The sequence below is a fragment of the Psittacula echo genome (genome assembly GCF_963264785.1).
Source record: "Psittacula echo genome assembly, chromosome: 3".
NCBI lineage: Eukaryota > Metazoa > Chordata > Aves > Psittaciformes > Psittacidae > Psittacula > Psittacula echo.
In genome coordinates, this window is record NC_137736.1 from 40,965,039 (window position 1) to 40,986,764 (window position 21,726).

Consider the following 21,726-nt stretch of genomic DNA (forward strand, 5'->3'; position numbering starts at 1 on the left):
ACTTTATAATAGTGTACTGACTGGTGATTACTTATGTCACTTAGAAAAACTGGTGCAAAGACTACTAAATTCTAAAAATTTAAATTCTAAAACCCATTGGATTTCAGGAAGCAGAATTTCCCTTCTTTGTTCTCCTTGCCTTGATCTTCTATTCTAAATGAACAGTCTTGCTGTGTATATGTAGAAGCTTTCTTCCAAGTTATTTTTTCTGTAAGTGCTATGGATCTAAAGTTTTTACAGGTGCATGCAGTAGTAAAATTGTTTCAGGTGCCTCACTGGAAATAAGCCACTTACTCTGAGATATATTTTTCCCAAGGCTATACATCTTAGTGTTATGATTTACTGTGTAATGCTCCCTAGTGCATAATGCAAAGGCTCTAGTGCTGGAATTAGTGTGAAATACAGTGAATGTCTACAAAAAATAGATGTTAATTTTAAGCTGGACATTACCAAACCTGAGGTGCGCACTGGAAAAACCAGTGACTTTTCAGCCTTAAAATAATAGACAATATTTGCATTTAGACAAACCACCTAACCAAAGGTCGGAACAGATATTATTATATTAATGTGCATTATACAAAGACAGGAAAATCTAATACCTCAAAGAATGGGGCTTTTCTTGGTCTTAGAAGATCTTTCAATTTCTGCTATAATGTTATCTTAAATTCCTAAATGTTCCATAGGCAAAGTGAACTGTGCTGGGACACTTTGGACAATCAGGTGTCTTGGTGTACCATGACTGAATCATTGTAGCTTGCTAGTATCCAGCAGAAAAACTTTACTAATCCTAACAAAGCATAATAAAATGGGCTGCAACTTCCATCCAGGACTGTGGGTAAATGCTGCAGTGCCTAGCTGACACTGACCTCTGTGCTCCAGGTTGTACTAATATTGGTGTTCTAGCAGTCTGTGTAAAATTTGTACAAAATCTGGGATAGGGCATGCAACTGACTTTCTGCAGTTGAATTAATTAGGAGCTGGCAATTGAGGTGTTGAGAATGATTTTACACTTCCCTGCTTGTACATTTTGAGGAATTCAAGGAAAACCATACTCATGCTCTATTGATGACTAAAAATATGAAAAGATTTCTTACCTTATTTATAAATATGAACTTTCCTAAACAGGCATACAGTGTTAAAATCTAAGCTACAGACTCAGATCTGTGTTGTTTTTAAGCATGGGGTAAGATAGCTACAGGTATGATAGTTTTTAATGATAAAAGGTTAGAAAATAGATCACAATGCGTTTAGTAAAACATGAAAAATGTTCCATCTTCGTTATCTTTTGGCAGTTTTACGTTCTGTTGAGTAAATAGAAAAATCTATGTAATAATTTTGCTCAGAGGTGTAGTTCCCCACCAACCCTACCAAAAGACCCCAAACCCTCAAAAAGCCATGAGGGGATGGATTATCAGGCTTCTTACACATGGAGACAAAGGTACTCTTTAATGGAACCAGTAGAAGTCATCAGTCTTCGCTTTCTCAACATTGCTTATTTGTGTTGATAGCTATTAGGAACTCCAAACAGTGTGTACTTTAAATTTTACAGTGCTTCATGGGCTGTAAAATAAACATGGTGTATACCTTTGGGGGTGAAGAAGTAAATTTGCTCACAAGTTTTACTTATTGATTGATCTGCAGAAGATCACTGTAATGATCTCTAGCAGACAAGAGAGGGGAAAAAAGGCTGTAGAGGTGCGTTGAAAGTTACTTATTACAAAAACATGAGATATCTTTCTGTCCTCTAGCCTTTGGATTTTTCATTTGGAATTCAGAAGACAGCAAAAAACTTTCCATCTGACCAGTATGTGATGAAGCATTCTGTCTCATGCTTGACATATTTATGAATATGTGTATGTGTTGCGTATTTTGCAGGAGCTTCAGGATGGCATTGGGAGACAGCAAACTGTTGTCAAAACATTGAACGTAACTGGTGAAGAGGTTATTGGGCAGTCATCAACAGCAGATGCTAAGGTGCTGAAGGAACAACTGGAAAGTTTGAACACCCGGTGGCAGGAGATCTGCAGACAGTTAGTTGAGAAAAAAAAGAGGTAGGTTAAAAGAGCAAAAAAAAAAAGAAATTATTTTTAGTAATTTTAGATTTGCTCAAGGTTTAAATATTCAAAGGATCTCTCAACTTGTGGAATTTTCATATTCATAGCAGATTATCAGTAGTTAAATTTTGCATGCACTGCCATTTGTGTAATTCTTCCTTTCTTCCTTCTCCTGTTAATGACCACCATTCCTTTCTGTACTCCACATTTTTATAATTTCACTTGTAATGTTTAAAGAAACCAAACCAGCATGTTATTGCTTGATTAAAAGTAGAACAGATTGGAGGTTCATTTACAGAATTTACAGTTCATTTATCATCTTTCAATTTGATAGTGTGTCATTAAAATATATCTCTGTAGGCCTAATAATACCTTAGCTAATTGATACAGTTAATCCTAATCTAGTTCACTTCTCATCATTAAAGCTATTAACATCTTCATTTCATAGGTTGGATAAAAAGCATGGACTGGTTCATTTAGTGTTGTTTATAATCACTTTTGCATCTTTTTTTTTTTTTTTCTCACGCAGTCACAGGAAGCAAGAGTTTTTGAATTACAGATAATGCAAAAATAGTTTGATTTCTTTAAAAAGGGAATTTCCAATTAAAAAAAAAGGTATTTTTTTGCTGTTCATACTAGGCTTTATACAACATGTGTTCTTAACCTAGATGCTAGGCCTACATTAATATGATATTCTGCTTTTAAATACAGTCACTAGTAGAGCTTTCTTCATGCATGGTTTTTAAAACCCAGAATATTCGGGATAGAGATACATTAATGAGTGCTATACATGTACTAGAAGAACTAGTAGAGTGCAACAGTTTTGTTACTTCTGATGTGTCATGTACCTCTTTTTGATTTACAGTGAGGGAGGAAAAGCAGTTAAAATGTTCACTGGGAGTGATAAGAGAGTATCCTGAATGGTGGTTATTGAATTTAATCATGATTAAAGTTTCACTTGGAACATGTTGAAAGGAGGTGAAACAAGTAAGCTACAGCTGTCAGAACCTTCAGCAGTGCTAAATATTTCTTTCTGCTGCATTTCCAGGTGTAGATAGTGATGCTACTTGTTACACAAGGGAGTCAATGGCCTTTATTTATCACAGTAGAAGCTGATCTTTTGTACAATGGAAACCCATCTGTGTTTCCAAGCCTTAACTTGTTATGTAAGTGCTAACACTTACAAAACAATAACACATAATTTTAATAGTGCTGTAAGCTGCTTTGACAACACGGAAGAAATTAGTGTTTCAGTTTTGGCTGAGAATAAGAAATATGTTCTCCTTCTAGTGAAGATTGGTATTGTACTTTCCTTTATTTATCAATAGAAATGTGTATCAGAATGCTGCTTTACCTCAAGGCAGTGCTAGAACTATATGGAATCTCTTGGCACATTCTGTATCTTAAGGAAGCCTAGGATCTGTTAAGTGGGAATAATACAGTTATGTTCCCTAGATGAAGGTTTTACATTAAATGCTTGCACATGCATTCCTCTTTTTGGTCTGTTTGGTTTGTTGATCAGTTTGTTTGTTTTTATCTGGAATGACAGTTTGTCTAATTTTGAGGACATTGATTGCAGAGACCTTAGTTGGTGAAGTCTGCATGAATAAATGCATTGCTGTAGAAGGAATACAGAAAGTGCTGTGTTAAACTGTCATAGAAATGCTTTTGATGTACTCAAGGCCTGTGTGTGTCAGGATGGAGGAGCTTGCACTTTAATTCATCGTCTGGTCTTCCCATCTGGGTTAAAGCCAGGGAGCCCTTTTGCTCCCAGATCTTGGAAACAGATCCTACCTTCAGTATAGCTGATGCTTCCCAGTACATGCTTTTTCTTCTTTCCTTCATCTTTTCACTTTCACAGACCGTATTTTCAAAGGAAAGAAAGCCTAGTTGACAGGAATATATGGTGTGCTCTAGCTAGGTCTATCTGCCACACTGTCTTCATATAGCCTGTGATAGGTGTTATAGGATTTTAATCTCTTTTATGCTTTGGCATCTTAGTTGTTCATTAGTTCACAGAATCACAGAACATTAGGAATTGGAAGGGACCTCAAAAGATCATCTAGTCCAATCCCCCCTGCCGTGGCAGGAACACCTAAGTGAGGTTACACAGGAAGGTGTCCAGGCGAGTTTTGAATGTCTCCAGTGAAGGAGACTCCACAACCTCCCTGGGCAGCCTGTTCCAGTGTTCTGTCACCCTCACTGAGATGAAGTTTCTTCTCAAGTTTAAGTGGAACCTCTTGTGTTCCAGTTTGAGCCCATTACCCCTCGTCTTACCATTGGTTGTCACCGAGAAGAGCCTGGCTCCGTCCTCGTGACACTCACCCTTTATATATTTATAAACATTAATGAGGTCACCCCTCAGTCTCCTCTTCTCCAAACTAAAGAGACCCAGCTCCCTCAGCCTTTCCTCATAAGGGAGATGCTCCACTCCCTTAATCATCTTAGTTGCCCTGCGCTGGGCTCTCTCCAGCAGGTCCCTGTCCTTCTTGAACTGAGGGGCCCAGAACTGGACACAATATTCCAGATGTGGTCTCACCAGGGCAGAGTAGAGAGGAAGGAGAACCTCTCTTGACCTACTGACCACCCCTCTTCTAATACACCCCAGGATGCCATTAGCCTTCCTGGCCACAAGGGCACAGTGCTGGCTCATGGTCATCCTCCTATCAACCAGGACCCCCAGGTCCCTTTCCCCTTCACTGCTCTCTAATAGGTTATTCCCCAACCTGTACTGGAACCTGGGGTTGTTCCTACCCAGATGTAACACTCTACACTTTCCCTTGTTATATTTCATCAAGTTTCTCCCTGCCCAACTCTCCAGCCTGTCCAGGTCTCGCTGGATGGCAGCACAGCCTTCTGGCGTGTCAGCCACTCCTCCCAGCTTAGTGTCATCAGCAAACTTGCTGACAGTACACTCAGTTCCCTCATCCAGGTCACTGATGAAGATATTGAATAATACTGGTCCCAGCACTGACCCTTGAGGCACTCCACTAGATACAGGCCTCCAACTAGACTCCGCCCCATTGACCACAACTGTCTGGCTTCTGTCGTTCAGCCAGTTCACAGTCCACCTCACCACCCGACCATCCAGTCCACACTTTCTCAGCTTAGCTGTGAGGATGCTGTGGGAGACTGTGTCAAACGCTTTACTGAAGTGAAGGTAGACCACATCCACTGCTCTGCCATAATCCAGATTATGTCCTAATTTGATTTTATATAGTTAGGTTCTGTCCTTTTAGGGCTTGAAAGCCATGTCACCCAAAGAGCCTTAATTTTTCATTAAGAACAAAGCATGGAGCAAATAAGAATAGTTGAAGGAAGTGATGTCTACTTGAAGTCCAAAAGAGCTAAAATAGCCATGATGTTGTGCATTGCATGTGTTTGTACTATGGCAAATTTATTCATGTAAGTCAGATAATGTAAGTTATAATAGATCAGGGTGAATTAAAATATTTTTATTTCTCTTTTTCAGAATAGGTTTGATAGACTATTTGTCAAACTCTTAAGCCATTGTGCTTGTATTTGAATCAGCTAAGTTTTAGTAGTCCTTTAATATTTCACTATATTTCCTAAAACTTAAAATGTTCATGGTTAATAGATTTTTATGATCATAAAGGAGATTCTAAGATTTTAGTGTAAGTCACTTAATTTTAGGAATGAGACAATGCAACCACAATTTAGAACCATAATTTAAGAAGGTAATATTGAAGGGAGAATAGACTGAGTAGAATTCATTTTCATTTAGTAATTTAAAAGAAAAATAAAAGTAGATATTGAAATTTAGAACCTTCTGCAAATCAGAAAACTAATTCTAAATATTTTAATATATTTTATGTTTTATTCTTTGTAGTCAATACATTGTACTCTGCTTTGAAAGCTGATTCTCAGTAGCTCAAACAGAGGAGTAGTGATCAACTGAAATTCTGTTTTCTATTGCATTTTTTGGCTCAGCATATCTTGAGATAAAGGAAGTGGGAAGAAATTAGCAATTGAATGGATTCCAGAAATGAAATCTGACAGTGATTTCGAATTCAAGTGTAATGTGCTAAGCATTATTTAAATGGCAAAGAAATTTTATATGCTGTAAAGTTAATTTTTGCTATTGCTTACCAAGATAATTGATTATGATAATCCTGCACATTTACAGATGGGGCATAGACACTTCATTTTAGACATAGTTCTCAAGCAAAATTCAAACATACTTATCAGTTAGAGGAGGGGACAAAAGATAGCAGCTGTAACAGAAGCCAACATAGGTATTTTTGTAAGTTGCATGAACGTGAGAATTTATTTGGAGACAGGAGGTGTATGGAGACATCTCCAAGGATGCCCATGACATTAAGCTCTCTAAGGTAGTGAAATGCTGAGCTGATACTGGCAAACTCCAAAACTGAGTGGATGGGCAACAAACAGCAGATAATCTTCATCATAAACAAATGTGAGGTAATGAATATTTCAGAGAAACAGGCTCTACCATTTTTACATGATGCTAAGCTTGCAAATGGCAGTTACAACTCAAAAAAGTGATCCTGGCATTATCACCAACAGTGTTTGCTGGGGATGGGGGAGTTCTAAAGAATTACTATGTCAGTTTTCCTGAGGATGCACTATAAAATGGTCTACTATTTATTCTGTATGAGAACATAATATTATCACTGCATTGGCAGGGAACACAGTAAATTCAAAATATATCCTGTAACCATCATGAACCCTGTCGTCGTTTGGCTTGAAAAGGAAAGATTGATACATGATTCTGAGATTTTCAACATGTTAATCCTGTTTTCATAAATAATTCGTAATAAATATGAAATCACCTGCATGATAAGAACTGTAAACCAGATCAGAACCGTGATATTCTATATATAACTGAAACTGCTCGTAGGTTCACTAGTTGTTAATACTGATGGTAGTGTGGCAGATTTAATGAATGAGAATTATCTGGACCATAAAAGGACAATTTAATTAAAAACAGACAAGAAAGCAAACTAAATCTCAAAACAGTTTGAAGAACCTGTACTTCTCTTCAGTAAAAAGCAGCTGGTTTTTAAGTTTTAAAAGGTCAAATGCTGATCCTAGGCAAAGCACAGACTCAAATTCAGCTTTGAATCCCCTTTCTTTGATACTGAAGATCAAGAGGTTGTGCTTGAGTTATGTTTGCATAGGATGCTATCTTTCATTTGCCTTTATCTAGGAGTTTCAAAGCTCTAGCAGTTTGGATTCAGTTTTTAATGTTTCTGTATCTTGCAGTCTAATCCACCCAGCTAAGAAATAGATGAGAATGTAATTTTAGCACATCTAGTAATTTCATGTTACTGCAAACTTTGGAATAGACCAGGCAGTTGAATGAAGTGAAACTTGATTGAAAGTCTGATAGACTGATAGATAGCAAATTGGGAATTTAATTGAGTTTTTGTTAGCATTTTGCTTCAAGCAGCAAGTTTTGGAGAAGTTTGATTTTTGTGCTCTGGGACAGCATTACTCAAACAGAAAGGGAGACTTTGGAGACTAGGGGAAGTTTCAATAGCCACTTGAATATATGCTGCTAACCCCAGACAAAAGAGGGGGGAAAAGTATGTCTCTTCTTCTTCATACCCTAGTAATCATTTTGAATACTGCAGTATCAGAAGATCTCTGTCTTATTGTCCCCTGAGATGCATCAGGCCATATTATGCTGTACCTGTCTGTTCTTAGCCGTGCCACTGGGACCCTCAAGTTTGGGATGACTTAAGGAGGCAGTGGCTTGCTATCAGGGTGTGCACTTGGGTGCCTCTGTGGTGGCAAGCCTGAGGGCTGTGGCTGCAGCGTGGTGCTGTGCCTTTGCTCCCGCTGCAAGAACACATGGGCCAGGCAAAGCTAGTCAAGGGAGTATATATCAGGATGAGAACAAGCATCTCACATAGCAGCTTAATAAGGTGAAGGCTCATAAATGAGGTTGTTGACAAACTTGTAACAGTGGTACTGGCTGGTCTTTGTATTTTCCATCTTTGTTAAAAGTTTCTTGTGTAATTTTTGAAACCAGATGCCCAGGAATTAGATTCTTTTTTTGTTTCAGGCGTAATCAGTTTGAGTTTTTACTTATCACAATCTGACATTTGGTAAAACTGGGTTTTGTTGAATGCAAGAGAATTTTTCATTATTTTAACTGCAAATACATTTGCACTTTTAATGAGCTTGAACCTGCAGATGTTCACATCTCTACTCGAGTGAGTTTGAAGTAATTATGGAAAGAATGACAGAACAAAGGCTGTTTACCTGAATTCTTTAAAATACTTTTCAGAATATAAACCCAGCACCTTTTCTGTTATAAATAAAAATAATTGTTATAAAAAACATTTTTTTTCATACCTTACCTTCATTAAAGTGTATTTTTTTGGTTGGTTGGTTCATTGGTTTTGGGTTGTTTTTTTTGTTTGGGTTTTTTTTTTTCCATAACACAGTAGCTACCAGTGATTGGCTTCCTTCACTTAAAAACTCGGTATATTGAAGGTTGTGATTAGCTTCTCATTGCAATTTAAAAGCTAGCTTAGGATGAAGAGATTTCTCTGATAATTAAGTCAATAAATACATTTTTTCATTCCAACATAAAGTTAGTTATGTATTGAATTTTTTCTTTTTCTTTTTTTTTTTTTTTTTTTCTGTATAGATTTCTTACAGTAAATCACAAGAAATGAATCACTCTGGTATAAAATTGCATTGTGTTTACAAGTGTGTAGCTAACCTTCTTACTGTTTAGTATTTGCTTCTGACCTTTTCCTGTGATATTTTTCATTTCAATTATTTTATTTAAAGTTCCTTACCCAAATGAAGCATATTTGCACATTTTTTAGAGAAGGAAAAGAAATTCATTCTTTTCTAGTAATTATTTCTCTAAATTGTTAAGTTACTATTTTGGTAGCTTCTTAAATTCTCAGTAACAGTTATTAAATGCACTAATTCCTAATCTTAGAAATACCATAAATACAAAATCAACAGCTGAATGTTAAAAAAATAAAAAGACACCAAAACATTATTGGAAGTGCAAGTGGGAATATGAGTCACAAGTGCAGATCTGTCCTACTCCTATGATTGCATATTTTCTTTCTCTTGCCGACACCTCCCAAATAAGTCCAACATCACTTGTGTGCAGTTACAAACTAAACATCTGATGTATTTCACAAACTATTTACGGGTTGCTATGGTATCGGTATCACATTGTTGACTATGGAGAAAATACATGCAATATACATTTCATATTCTCATATGTTTCCTAGAAACTGTAAATGAAAAAATAAGCTTACTTGAAATGGGTCATGAATGTTTTTGTAATAATTAACCATTATAGCTAAGTAAAAAAGTCTGTCCAGGGTATTTTGTGGACTACCATAAGAATTTCTTATTGCTTCAGTTTAATACCATGAGGAAAGCTAATCCTTAATTTATGAAATACCATACACAAACTGGTATTAGGAAAAAGAATTAATTCAATTTAATTTGCTACTCAGTGTTAAATACTGAATATTAATACATTCACTTCCAGGAGTATAACGTATAAGGTTCATATTTAAGCAGTTATGAAGTCAGACCAAGGTGCCTTATAAATTTAGAAATGCAAACAGAAAGCTGACATGTTTTAGTATGGAAAACACAAAGTAATGTGCATGAGAATAGCAGGCTTGTAGAAGACCAGAAGTTACGTATGAAATTCTGTACTTCCCTGCTATAGTTTGAGAATTTTCCATCAAACAAGATGGGTTATATTTCAGGGTTAATGAAGTAAACCCATTTGTGGACAGAGAAGCAGTTTAGAAGCTCTTTGAGAACTTAGCCTGGTTTAGAAGTGTAAGTAGTATTTAACAGTGTGCATATCTATGCTGGAGATGGATCTGCTTGGCTCCATAGGACCAGCTGCTGAAATGACATTTTATTCCTCAATCACTTGCTCATACAGCAAGATGTACTCCCAACTGCTTTCTCAAGAGCTGCTCTGTCCATGTCCAAGTCAACTGGTGGGTCATTGTCCTTGTTCCAGTTTGTTTAGACTTTGATTTGGAAGTCTATACTCCCTTAATAAACATTAACTATTAATTTGTCATTGCCACCATGAATTTAAACACCTAGTAATTACATATACGTGTTGTTCCAAATATAATCACAGTGATAGAAATCAGCTTGTTCAAAAGGTGCAGTCATTAAGTTAAAACTTTTTATTTGATTGACTAGTTCAACTAATACAGACAGTGCTTTCTTTTAGTGGCTTGCATAATATGATACTTATCATGCAGGATGTTATTTATAGTAAAAATAATATTCTAACAGGCCAAGAACATTAAAAGTAAAGTAAATTATGGAGTTTACCTCCAGCTGTCACTAATTGCAATGGACCTTTTAATTACTATACTACATACTTTTTCTGACTAGGGTAGGATAGTAGATCTTTACGGTTTTTTGTGGTTTTTTTTTTTTTTTTTTTTCCTGAATTCTGAAACCCTTCTGTGCATGTATATATCTATCTATTTATGCAAAGTAAACCTGTCTAAATGAATTCCTGGAAAGTCCTAGATTGAAAACATCCCACATACCTCAGATAATTAAACTGAATCCTACTGATCAACATTTAAATTAGTCATCAAAGTAAAAACACTTCCTTCATGACTAGGAAAAGTTTTAAATGTTTTAAGGGTTGGAGTTAAATTCATAAGGGTGATTAAACTGACAGTGCACTTAAGGTGAAAAAGAAATCTTGCCAATTGCTATCTCTGCTAGGAGACAAGAAATCTCTTTGATTTCTCATTCAAAAATATTATACAGCTCAATAATTTTGCTCTCAGGTGCATTGAGTCGAACACTATGCCTTTTCTGTGCCAGAATTAATGTATTTAAAGCTGTATCTTTCTCAGGTTTATCCTTAGGGTACCATCACATAATGCCTCTACTGAGATATGTGCTTTACAACTTACAATTGCATTTCCAGAAATCCTAGACAAATCACAGTTCCTGAAAGCAGTCATGCAGGTTTCAGTAAGAAAATGTAAGACAAAACCTGGAATGCAGGGCTGTTGATTGGATCCTTTTGCTTTTTATGATATTCACTTTTTTAGGTATTTCTATAAATATGTGAGTGTATATATATTCATACCTGTATTTTTGTGTATATATACATGTGTATGTATATACATATGTAAAGACATACATAGTTTTAGAGTTTGGGTTCTTTTTGGTTTTGCAGTAAATATTTTCTCTTTTTCCTCTAAAGAACAATTTAGCTCCAGTGACTTGTGTTTGCTTAGTCTCTACACAGTTACTCTGGAGTAACTTGCTTATGAACTAAAAAAAATGCAGTAGTGGACTCATATGCCTAGCAAATATTGGAATATAGAATATAGTGTGTTTAGTGGTGGATTTAGCAGTGCTAGGTTAAAGGTTGGACTCAATGACCTTAAGACTCTTTTAAACCTAAACAATTCTATGATTCTGGTACCATAGGGTTCTTTTTTCTCATATCAATACATATTTGACAATAAGCACCTAAGAGTGTTCTCCTTTGTTCCATGGTGTCTTTCAATTTCTCAAAGGAGATGACTGAACCCTATGCACCTGTACCGTTGTAGACTTACAGCATGCAACTCCTGCCTGTCTCCTGTCTGGTCCTTGAGCACTAGGTGACAATAAATTCTCATGTTTGAGGGTAGATTAAAATTTATCTAAATTTACAGCTACAATCCATCTGAAATGCTTGAGAGAACAAGAATCTCTGGATATATCAGCTGAGTTAGGAAAAAAGCATCCTTCATTTAAACCTAAACTAATCTCCTTTACACAAACTTCGTATATTTATTATGACTGAATGCATGATTTATTAATGGACTTCATAATGCTTAATAATACATTCTGCTCTTGCTTTTCTGTATATGTAATTTTTTCAGCCATAATCACTACAAACCCATTTCCTGAAAACATATTTAGAATATTTATAATTCACAACCAGTATTTCAAGAAGAACTTAGTGCTTTTTTTTTCCCCTAAATGCATTGAATTGATTCAGAAATGAAATACATCTTCTACTTAATTATAGATGGAGAGTTTTAAATATCCCATTCATTATTATCACTACTACATGCTTAAATAAATTCTACAGAAGCATTAAACTTGAAGGTAACAGAGGAATAATGCTTCATATTTTAGAAATTAACAGAATGCCTTTAAACTATGCTATAAAGAAAAAAACCTTGAAAGTGTGATCTACTTTATTAATAATTATTCGGAAACATCAATGCATAATACTATTTGTGTTTTTTCTTATCCAAGATTTTCACTGCATATATTATTGATGTTGCTCGGTAGGGTTTTTTTTAACTACAAAAGAAAGGAAGGATTTAGGGCAGTGGTTGGAGACACTTTCAAGAAGTGTTTGCTTCTTGTAAATTGAATGGAAACACTTCTCTTTTTCAAGAACACCTCTGTAGTGATGTCTTCTTGCCTGGCTTCTGCCATCCAGGAAAGCCTGTAACATATTCATGGCAGCTATCATATTTTTCAGGTTCCTTAAGATTTGACATGCTTAGTGCAGCCAGACTTAGTGAAGTCTGGTCAAGAGTGTTGCCATTGTTACTTTAGTCTGGTTTTTAATCTGCTATTTCGGTGAGGGATCTGCAGCCTGTAGGGTGTTTATTCCTCTAGTATAGCATTCTCATCTTGTAAGTCCTTGTTAAGGAAGTGCAATAAACACCAGTAAGATGGAAGGCGGGTAAACCACTAGCAAAAGTTTTTCTAGTTTACGAGTTGTCTAAAGTAGTAGTTGAATTGTATGCTGCTGGTTTTATTTTATAATAGTCAGCATTCCAAAAGCATGACCCCTTCCCTCCTCAAGAAATCTTAGTCTATAATTTTTTTTGTTTATACCATGAAGTCTGATGTTTCTTTTGCTGTGAAATTAAGTTTATTTCAGCTCATATGTCCTTCACTACTAGAATTTTCACTGCTGACCAAATAAGGCTTCTCCATCTTACATTGTAACCTCAATGATGGTATTTAATAGGATTTTTACAAATCTTATAGTTTTTCTTCATTTATTTCTTTCTAACAAATGTTTGGTTTTTTTTTTCTTAAAACATTAAGGAAGCAGCTTTCTTTCCTTGCAAATAAGTGTTTAAACTACAAAACACTTGAAGTCACCTGAATACTTTCATTCTCTGGAAACTACAATGAAGGGACCTGATTTGTTCAGCAGTGAAAATTCTGTTGGTGAAGAGGGGCACAAGCATATGCAGGTCTTTTCTTTTAAAAGAAAAGCTGAAGTCATCATTTGCAGCCTCACTAAATTCAGCTTCCGGATTGCATGTAGCAGGTAGTGGAAAAGTACACCAGAACTTGAACTGTGTTTCTGTTGCTATTATTTTATTCAGGAGATCAAAGCAGAAGATGTAAAACCAGCTGGACATTTGGACATATTGGGCAAACAGGTTTAAGCATCACTTTTTACAGATTCAGTTTGGTAAAATATGGTGCTAGAATTTGGGCTTCCATGCTGCTGGTTCACACAAAATCTGGTCTGAATTATTAATAGTTCTAGTTCTGGCATGCTTGTTTGCTACCAGCCATATATAATCCAGAAGATGAATTTAGTGATGTTGCAAATTAGGACTTGAGTTTTTCTTTTAAGACACATTTAATGCCATGTTAAAAAGGTTCTGGTCTGATAATTTTGATATGAAAAAAATCTATGGCACACTTTTAAAAAGAATTAATGTAGATCATAAGAATTAGTTTTCTGTCATCTTTCTTTTAGTATGGATAAACATTTCAACATAAAAGTTAGTGTATAGAAACATTAATTTCTCATTTTTATTACAGGCTAGAAGAAGAAAAGAATATTTTATCAGAATTTCAAGTGGACTTGGACAAGTTGATTTTATGGTTAGAGGAAGCAGACAGCATTGTTGGTATTCCCCTTGAACCAGGGAATGAAGACCAGTTAAGAGACTGCCTTAGCAAAGTAAAGGTATTGAGTTTTATTATTAATGTTTTCTTACTTTAGCAATTCTACATTAAAGAAAAGTTAATACTATTTTCAAGGGAATTCTTCTGCCATCAAACTCAGCATTTGCTTAACTTTTTTAGATAAATCACAGCAGTAGAATTTCCAATCTCATGTACAAATATATACTGATCATACTAAAATCAGAAAGGTAATGGAAAATGTACTGAAAGAAAAATGCCTATTTTGTCACTAGGTAATTAATCATTATCTTTTTCATCGTCATTTCTTAATTCAGAATTTGACTCTTATAACATTTCTCTATAGGTGTCTTGTTAGCCTTTTATAACTTCTCACTTATGAAATGGTATTCAGTATTTCACAAGAATATCCAGAATTGCATGCATAATTATAAATGCCAACTGGTTAAAGTGTCACTGCAACATTTTCGAGACTAAACATCTAAATGACTTTTAAAAAATACTTTTAAAAAAAAAGCCAAACAATATATTAAATATTTGCCTTTAAAGGCTGGAATATTTTCATGAAGATGTTAGAGCTTTTAGACTGTGATACTGCTAATAAATATATTCTGTAGAAGTTGCTCTGTTTAGTTTCTGAAATGTGTTCAACAGAATGACTACGCTTAATAATTTGCTCAATAAAAAATTATACTGTAGCTGGAAAATGCATATTACTTATAAAATAACTGCCTAAAGGTTTCCTGTCCTCTCTTGAGGATAATAACTAGCTATCCTTTGTGCCAATCCAAGTTGAACAATTTCAGCAAGTGATGGAATAGAGCATTAAAGAACCTGAAGGAACTCAAGTGTGTTCTATCCTTCCTTCATCAAAACCTGGCAAAAATCTAAAAGATTCTTTAATGAAAATCTATCTCTAGGTTTCTTAAAAAAAAAAAAAAAAATTGAGGAAACGAAAGCTTAACCATGTGCTGGGTTTGTCCCTGACTGTTTAGCATCGGATGTCAGCTAGCTGGACAGAGAATTTGTGTTGCTTTGCCGCCATTGTCAAGGATATCAGAATGAAGGCAAAGAAATATTTATAAGGGGTGTTAGATGCATCTTGTAATTTGCAGACAGGAATAAAGTTTTAAAGTCTAAATTGATTGTTTAGAATCATGAAGGCTCATGCTTTTCATATATATACAAATATTTCCCAATTGCAGTATTCTCAAGGGATTCATAACACAAAATTAAAGATGTTATCTCTTAATTGTATCTCATTTTTATTGTCCACCTTGTTCTTGAACAACACAAAAGAGAATGCATCCTAATGCAACAAATAACATATTGGCTTGCAGTGTGGTTCATTTCAGACATACCTCCTTATGTTAATAAAACCTCCCAAAACTTGAAGAACTTTGTCTTTTAGTTACATTCTCCTCAGTTGATATATCAAGTTACTTTGACAATACAAGTCTGCACTAACTGCATATATGGTGAAGTGGTACATTTAGGTGATGCCTTGCATCCTTTGACTTTACTTATGGGGTTTGTTTTTTTTTTTTAAACATACATGAACATTCTTAATTATGAGGCTAGACTGGACAGCTTTTCTTCACATACCATCTGGGACTGTGTTCACAGCATTGGATATGTTAAAACCCTTCTCCAAGGTGCTTGCTGTTTGCCATATTAAAATATTGTTAAAATTCATATACATGAGCTATTGAGTCTCCAGAAATGGAATTTGTCATGTAGCAGTGATTAATACCTGAAAAATCTCATATTTTGGCACTAGTACAGTCTCTTATGGGGAGTTTTAGCCTTCTACATTCAGAAAGCAATGGTTATTTTGTCTTTAATTGAGTTTATTCCTTCAGTTGATGCACAAATCAATAAGGGTGAAGATAAGAGAGCTGAAAATTCTACCACAGTTCATCTTAACTGCTGTATTTGTCTGTTCCAGTTAAGAGCCGAAGAGCTGCCGCCCCACAAGGGAATACTGAAACGATTAAATGAAACTAGAGGAACAGCACTTGGAAGTGCATCACTGAAACCAGACAAAAAACATAAGCTAGAGAGTACGCTGAAGGAGGCTAACCATCGCTTGTTAAAGGTTAGACATATTACTAATGTAACTGTGGTATAAAATTTTGATCTGCAGCAAATATTTTCATTATATATTTTCTGGTATGTATTGTTTTTCTCCATATGAAGAGACATTTGTATGCATAATGAAAGTGAAGAAGATAAATGTGTACAGTACACTACTGTGAGAAACAATAACAGCAAACTAAGACTATTAGCACCTGAAATGACGATGTTGTATCCAAATATACTCCTAAATTACAGGTCTGCTGCTTAAGGATGGAATGCAGAGCAACAGTTTTGTAGCCTGATTGTCTTGAGGGTACAGCAAATATTCCAGTTCTTGTGACTCAGATGTGTGATAGACAGTAGCAAATAACTGATTGCCTTTATGGAAACACTTCCCAGTTCTCTCCTCTTCCCAGCCCCAAGGTGGAAGTTGCAACCTTGGAAGCTGTTTTATCCTCCACCACACTTTTTCCAACACTGAGCTTCGATTTCTGGTTTCTGTGGAGAGAAGTACCATTCATTTTGCTTTCTGGGATCTCCATACACATGGAGAGAAATAAAAGAGGATTTTGCTATATTCTGTTGTTGAAGTAGCATGTTTTTGTGTTGGAAACTGCTGAAAGTGAGTAGCAAATCTGGTCATAAGAGGTAGATAATTTGAGTGCTCTCGTGTAGCTTCTGTTTCTTATGCAGCAGAAATGGTAGAAAGCATTGTACAGAGGACCACAATCCAAGGTATGGATAGCCTGGTCAGAAGAGGTCAATGTAGAATTAGCTGAGAAATTTTGAGACTGATGGCAAACCAGAATCTCTGTGGTATCTATTTATTGAAGTTATCAGGATGCCAGGAATAAAAGAAAGAAGGATTCATTGTGTTTAGTTCTGTTGGAAAGAAGGTGAAGAGATTTTCTTTGGAGTACCTTACTAAAAAACAAGCTAGAGTTTCTGGTCGGAATACTATATCCTGGGGGTTTTACCATTACTGTGAACACAGTTGAATTTCAAGCACTGATCTGGGAAATAAACGTACAGTTATTTGATGTGGGACTCCCATTAGTTTGTTATTAACAGAAACAGTCTGGCAAGGTTCAGAATATTAGCTAATGGCTCAGGCAAAAGTGGATAATAAATATTGATCACATTCAAGACTCTAAGTTGGACACGTAAATCATTATTTGGGTGCTTGGACAGAAGTATCTCTTTCTCTACAAATGGGTTTCTGAAATCAATGTATATGGAAGAATTCAGATTGCTTTGAGATCAAATATAGTGTTATTTGCTAGCTGAAGTAAGTGTATACATAGCACCACAATTTGTATATCTGAGCTGTAGTATTAAAAGGACATTAGTTTTCATGAAAAAATACTTTTAGTAAAGTGACACAAATACATTTTAATGAAATCTGTAATTTGCCTCTGAATTTAAGTTTTTACAGATTAGTCATATACCTAAAAACTTAGCATTTTAATTTTCTGCTTGCTGTTGCAGGGTGTTCCAAGTTACTTGTCATAGACCACCTATGAATGTTGTTAAAAGTAGTTAGGTCTCAATCAAATATGGGGGATAAAGCTATTGTTTAGTTATTCATAAAATCATAGAATAGTTAGGGTTGGAAAGGACCTTAAGATCACCTAGTTCCAACTCCACTTCCATGGGCAGGGCCAGCACACACTAACCATGGACAGGGTAGAGCAGTTGATGTCATCTACCTGGACTTGTGCAAAGAGTTTCACGCTGTCCCACACAACATCCTTGTTTCTAAATTGGAGAGACATCAATTTGGCAGATGGACCACTAGGTGGATAAAGAAATGGCTGGAAGGCCACACTCAAAGAGTTGTGGTCAATGACTCAATGTCCAGCTGGAGACCAGTAACGAGTGGTGTCCCTCAGGGATCGGTGTTGGGACCAGTCTTGTTCAACATCTTTGTGGGTGACATGGACAGTGGGATTGAGTGCGCCCTCAGCAAATTTGCCGATGACACCAAGCTGTGTGGTTCAGTTGATACGCTGGAGGGAAGGGATGCCATCCAGAGGGACCTTGACACGCTTGTGAGGTGGGCTGATGCCAACCTTATGAATTTTAACCATGCCAAGTGCAAGGTCCTCCACCTGGGTGGGAGCAATCCCAGGCACAGCTACAGGTTGGGCAGAGAAGAGATTCAGAGCAGCCCTGCAGAGAAGGACTTGGGGGTGTTGGTGGATGAAAAAATGAACATGAGCCGGCTCCAGTGTGTGCTTGCAGCCCAGAAAGCCAACTGTATGCTGAGCTGCATCAAAAGGAGTGTGACCAGCAGATTGAAGGAGGTGATCCTGCCCCTCTACTCTGCTCTCATGAGACCTCACTTGGAGTATTGTGTGCAGTTCTGGTGTCCTTAACATAAAAAGGACATGGAACTGTTGGAACAAGTCCAGAGGAGGGCCACAAGGATGATCAGGGGACTGGAGCACCTCCTGTATGAAGATAGGCTGAGAAAGTTGTGTCTGTTCAGCCTGGAGAAGACTGTGTGGAGACCTCATAGCAGCCTTCCAGTATCTGAAGGGGGGCTACAAAGATGCTGGGAATGGACTCTTCATTAGGGACTGTAGTGATAGCAAAAGGGGTAGTGGGTTAAAACTTAGATAGGGGAAGTTTAGATTGGGTATAAGGAGGAAGTTCTTTACTGTGAAGGTGGTGAGGCACTGGAATGGGCTGCCCAAGGAAGTTGTGAATGCTCCATCCTTGGTGGTGTTCAAGGCCAGGTTGGATGAGGCCTTGGGTGGCATGGTTTAGTGTGAGGTGTCCCTGCCCGTGGCAAGGGGGTTGGAACTTGATGATCATAAGGTCCTTTCCAACCCTAACTATTCTATGATTCTATATCACACAGGACTCCCATCAGCCTGGCCTTGAACACTGCCAGGGATGTAGCATTCACAACGTCCTTGGGCAACCTGTTTCACTGCCTTACCACCCTCACAGTGAAGAACGTCTTCCTTATATCTAACCTAAACTTCCCCTGTTTAAGTCTGATCCCGTTACCCCTTGTGCTATCACTACAGTCCCTAATGAAGAGTCCTTCTCCAACATCTTCGTCTTTACAAGCTTATGCCTCCTAGATCCGAGTAAAGTGTCTGGCTTTAAAAGTAAAAGTCCTATTAATTCTAAAAGAGACTAAAGCAAGAAAATTGAACTTCCATTTGAGATCATTAGTTAAATGCATTTTTTTATTTTTTTTTTTTTTTTCAGCTCTCTACCTATCTATGGAGTTGTAGATCTGAGTTCTCACTGTCCGTTAATAGCTGAATCTAAAGAATCTGAAAAATGCAGTATATATATATATTTTTTTTTTAATGAACAGACACTGAATTTGAAAATTACAAGACTCAAATCCATACATCTTCTCTGACAGTGTTCTTGGAAGGTTTTCTATTTCCCATATGAACTTGACAGATGTTAAAAAAAAATATATAGAAAAAAGTTCAAAACTTATTTAGGGTTTCTTTCAGATTTTTCCAATTAAGCTGAAGGAAAAAATCTTTATTTTTTCATTTGCATATTTTTTTTTTCTCACAGTTTGTGTAGGAAGCCTCAATTTTTGTTTTTTTTTTTTTTTTTTCACTTTCTCCTCTGAAAGTCTAGGGTCTGTGATAAAATTAGAAATTATGGAAAAAAGTCTGCAGGCCTGACAGAGGGACATATGTTGTCTTCCTTCAGTTAGAGATCTGTAAGCACTGAAAAAAAACACCACAGATTTTTACTGTGAGCCAAAGCTGAAGCACATAGCTCTGGCACTTTTATATCAAGCAAACTTGCACAGGTCACCAGAGGATGGTTCAGTCGTCAGTTGTTTTGATGAGGATATATATTTTTTTTTTTTTCTTCTTCTTCCTCAACGCACCGTGGACAAACATGACATCTCACACGGAGATTTATCTGGAGGTTTTCTGTTTCTCCATCCTCTTCTAAGAGTGTATCTTATATTTTAATCCTTTGTTCCTACCTGTTTATTTTGTTTTCTGGCATCTCTGCTGGAAATGAACATGTAACAATCTACCATTTCTGCTTTTTTCATACTGCAGGATGATATTATTTCCAAAATACAAAACATACGTGACAGTCACATAAATAATGTAAGATGGGTCCTTATCTGGCTTACACTAGAGTAATTCTGTTTGTTTCACAGAAGCTGTGACAATTTACACCAGCCGAGATTGTATCCAAATATCACCTAATGTTATGACAAATTTTTGGTTTGCCTTGATCTGCCAAGCAAGGGAATAGGGAACAACACCTGCGAGTCTTAACCTTCAAGGTTACACATTTGAAATAAGTCATGTTCAAACCTTCTTTACAGTCACAGAAACTGTTGCCCTACAGCAATGGAAATAAGCTGAGAAAAGAAATTGAGTATGAAAGAAATTGCAGTCGCATCAAAGAAGCTTTTCTTTCTCCTGCTTCTGTATTGTCTTTGCTTTTGGATGTTTATGTCATGTGTTCATGACCTTGAGAATAGATACATGAACAGTTTTTCTTCCCTTGGATATTAGTAATTTTAAAATGACATTTCTTTAGACAACTTTATTGAATAGTGATTCTAATAGACTGCTGCCTCAGACATAGTTTAAGTAGAGAATGAAGATTAAAGCCCGTATTTGAAAGTATGACTTTTAAATTCTAACCTGGTTTTACGTACTGTACACTCTCCAAAGCCAGTGTTTCTTGTAAAAATGAAAGTACCACTATCTTTGTGAAGTCTTAATAGTATGAAAAATGAACTGAAATGAAAATGAAAAAATACATCAAGTATTTTTTGTTTATTTGAAAGCTTAAATTATCTTCTACTGTGATAGCCAAGTAAGCTAGCCACCTAGTGCTTCAAAGCATGCAAAAGGTGGTACAAGGCACTGGAGTTTGTGATGAATTCAGTTCTTGTCATATACCACCTGCCAGGGCATGTAACAGATCTGTAATGGCTTTCTTACCCTTTACTGTGCAGTAAATGGACTGATAGATTAGGTCTGAGACTAGTGAACCATGGAATAAGAGGTTTGTTGGAAGGAGTTTCTCAGTCTTTAATATTATTCTTGGTCTGGTGTCAGCCAAGAGAGATGAGCTAGATTATCTGAAAGTAAGCTGGATGCCAAAATCAGCATTCTCCTCATTTATCCACCTTAGTCTTTGCAACATCTACTGTGTGTATTATGAAGGTTATTATAAGTGCCTTATGGAGACATTTTGTTTTGCTGCCTTTTAATTTGTCGGCTAGTATTAAAACTAATTACTAGACACTGAAAAGACTATTTCACTGTTTACTGCCACAGCAAATCAATTTGTACTATATGGGGAAAAAAAATAAAAAATGAATTGGAGCGACATGGCTGTAATTTGTGAACATTTTCTGTACCACCAGGAAAAGTATAGGTCATCTTAGATTGGTTGATCAAGCGTAGAAAAAAAAAAATCCAAACATACGTGCCCAGAAAGTGCAGAAAGACAAAGTCGTAACAAGGTTATAGTTCATGTATTGTAACTTGCCTTGAGTAGTAATTATTCATAGATTACCTGTGATTACTTCAAATTTTCAGCATGTCAGTATAACTTAGTTCCAGTTCACAGTGGAAATTACTGCAATTGCTCCATTTGTTATTTGTAGGATGGAGGGTAAAAAATCTTGGAAAAT

The 21,726-nt window shown here is 36.2% G+C and overlaps 1 protein-coding gene across 1 annotated transcript in view; it reads left to right on the forward strand.

The window, feature by feature from the left end:
* Window positions 1-21,726, forward strand: part of DMD (dystrophin) — a gene marked incomplete at both ends in the record, with an annotated part of 1,114,107 nt that overhangs the window by 690,068 nt on the left and 402,313 nt on the right. Inside the window, 3 exons of the mRNA XM_080612996.1 lie at window positions 1,876-2,051; window positions 13,884-14,031; window positions 15,937-16,086. Coding sequence (XP_080469122.1) covers window positions 1,876-2,051; window positions 13,884-14,031; window positions 15,937-16,086 — 474 coding nt within the window. The remainder of the gene's footprint in view (window positions 1-1,875; window positions 2,052-13,883; window positions 14,032-15,936; window positions 16,087-21,726) is intronic.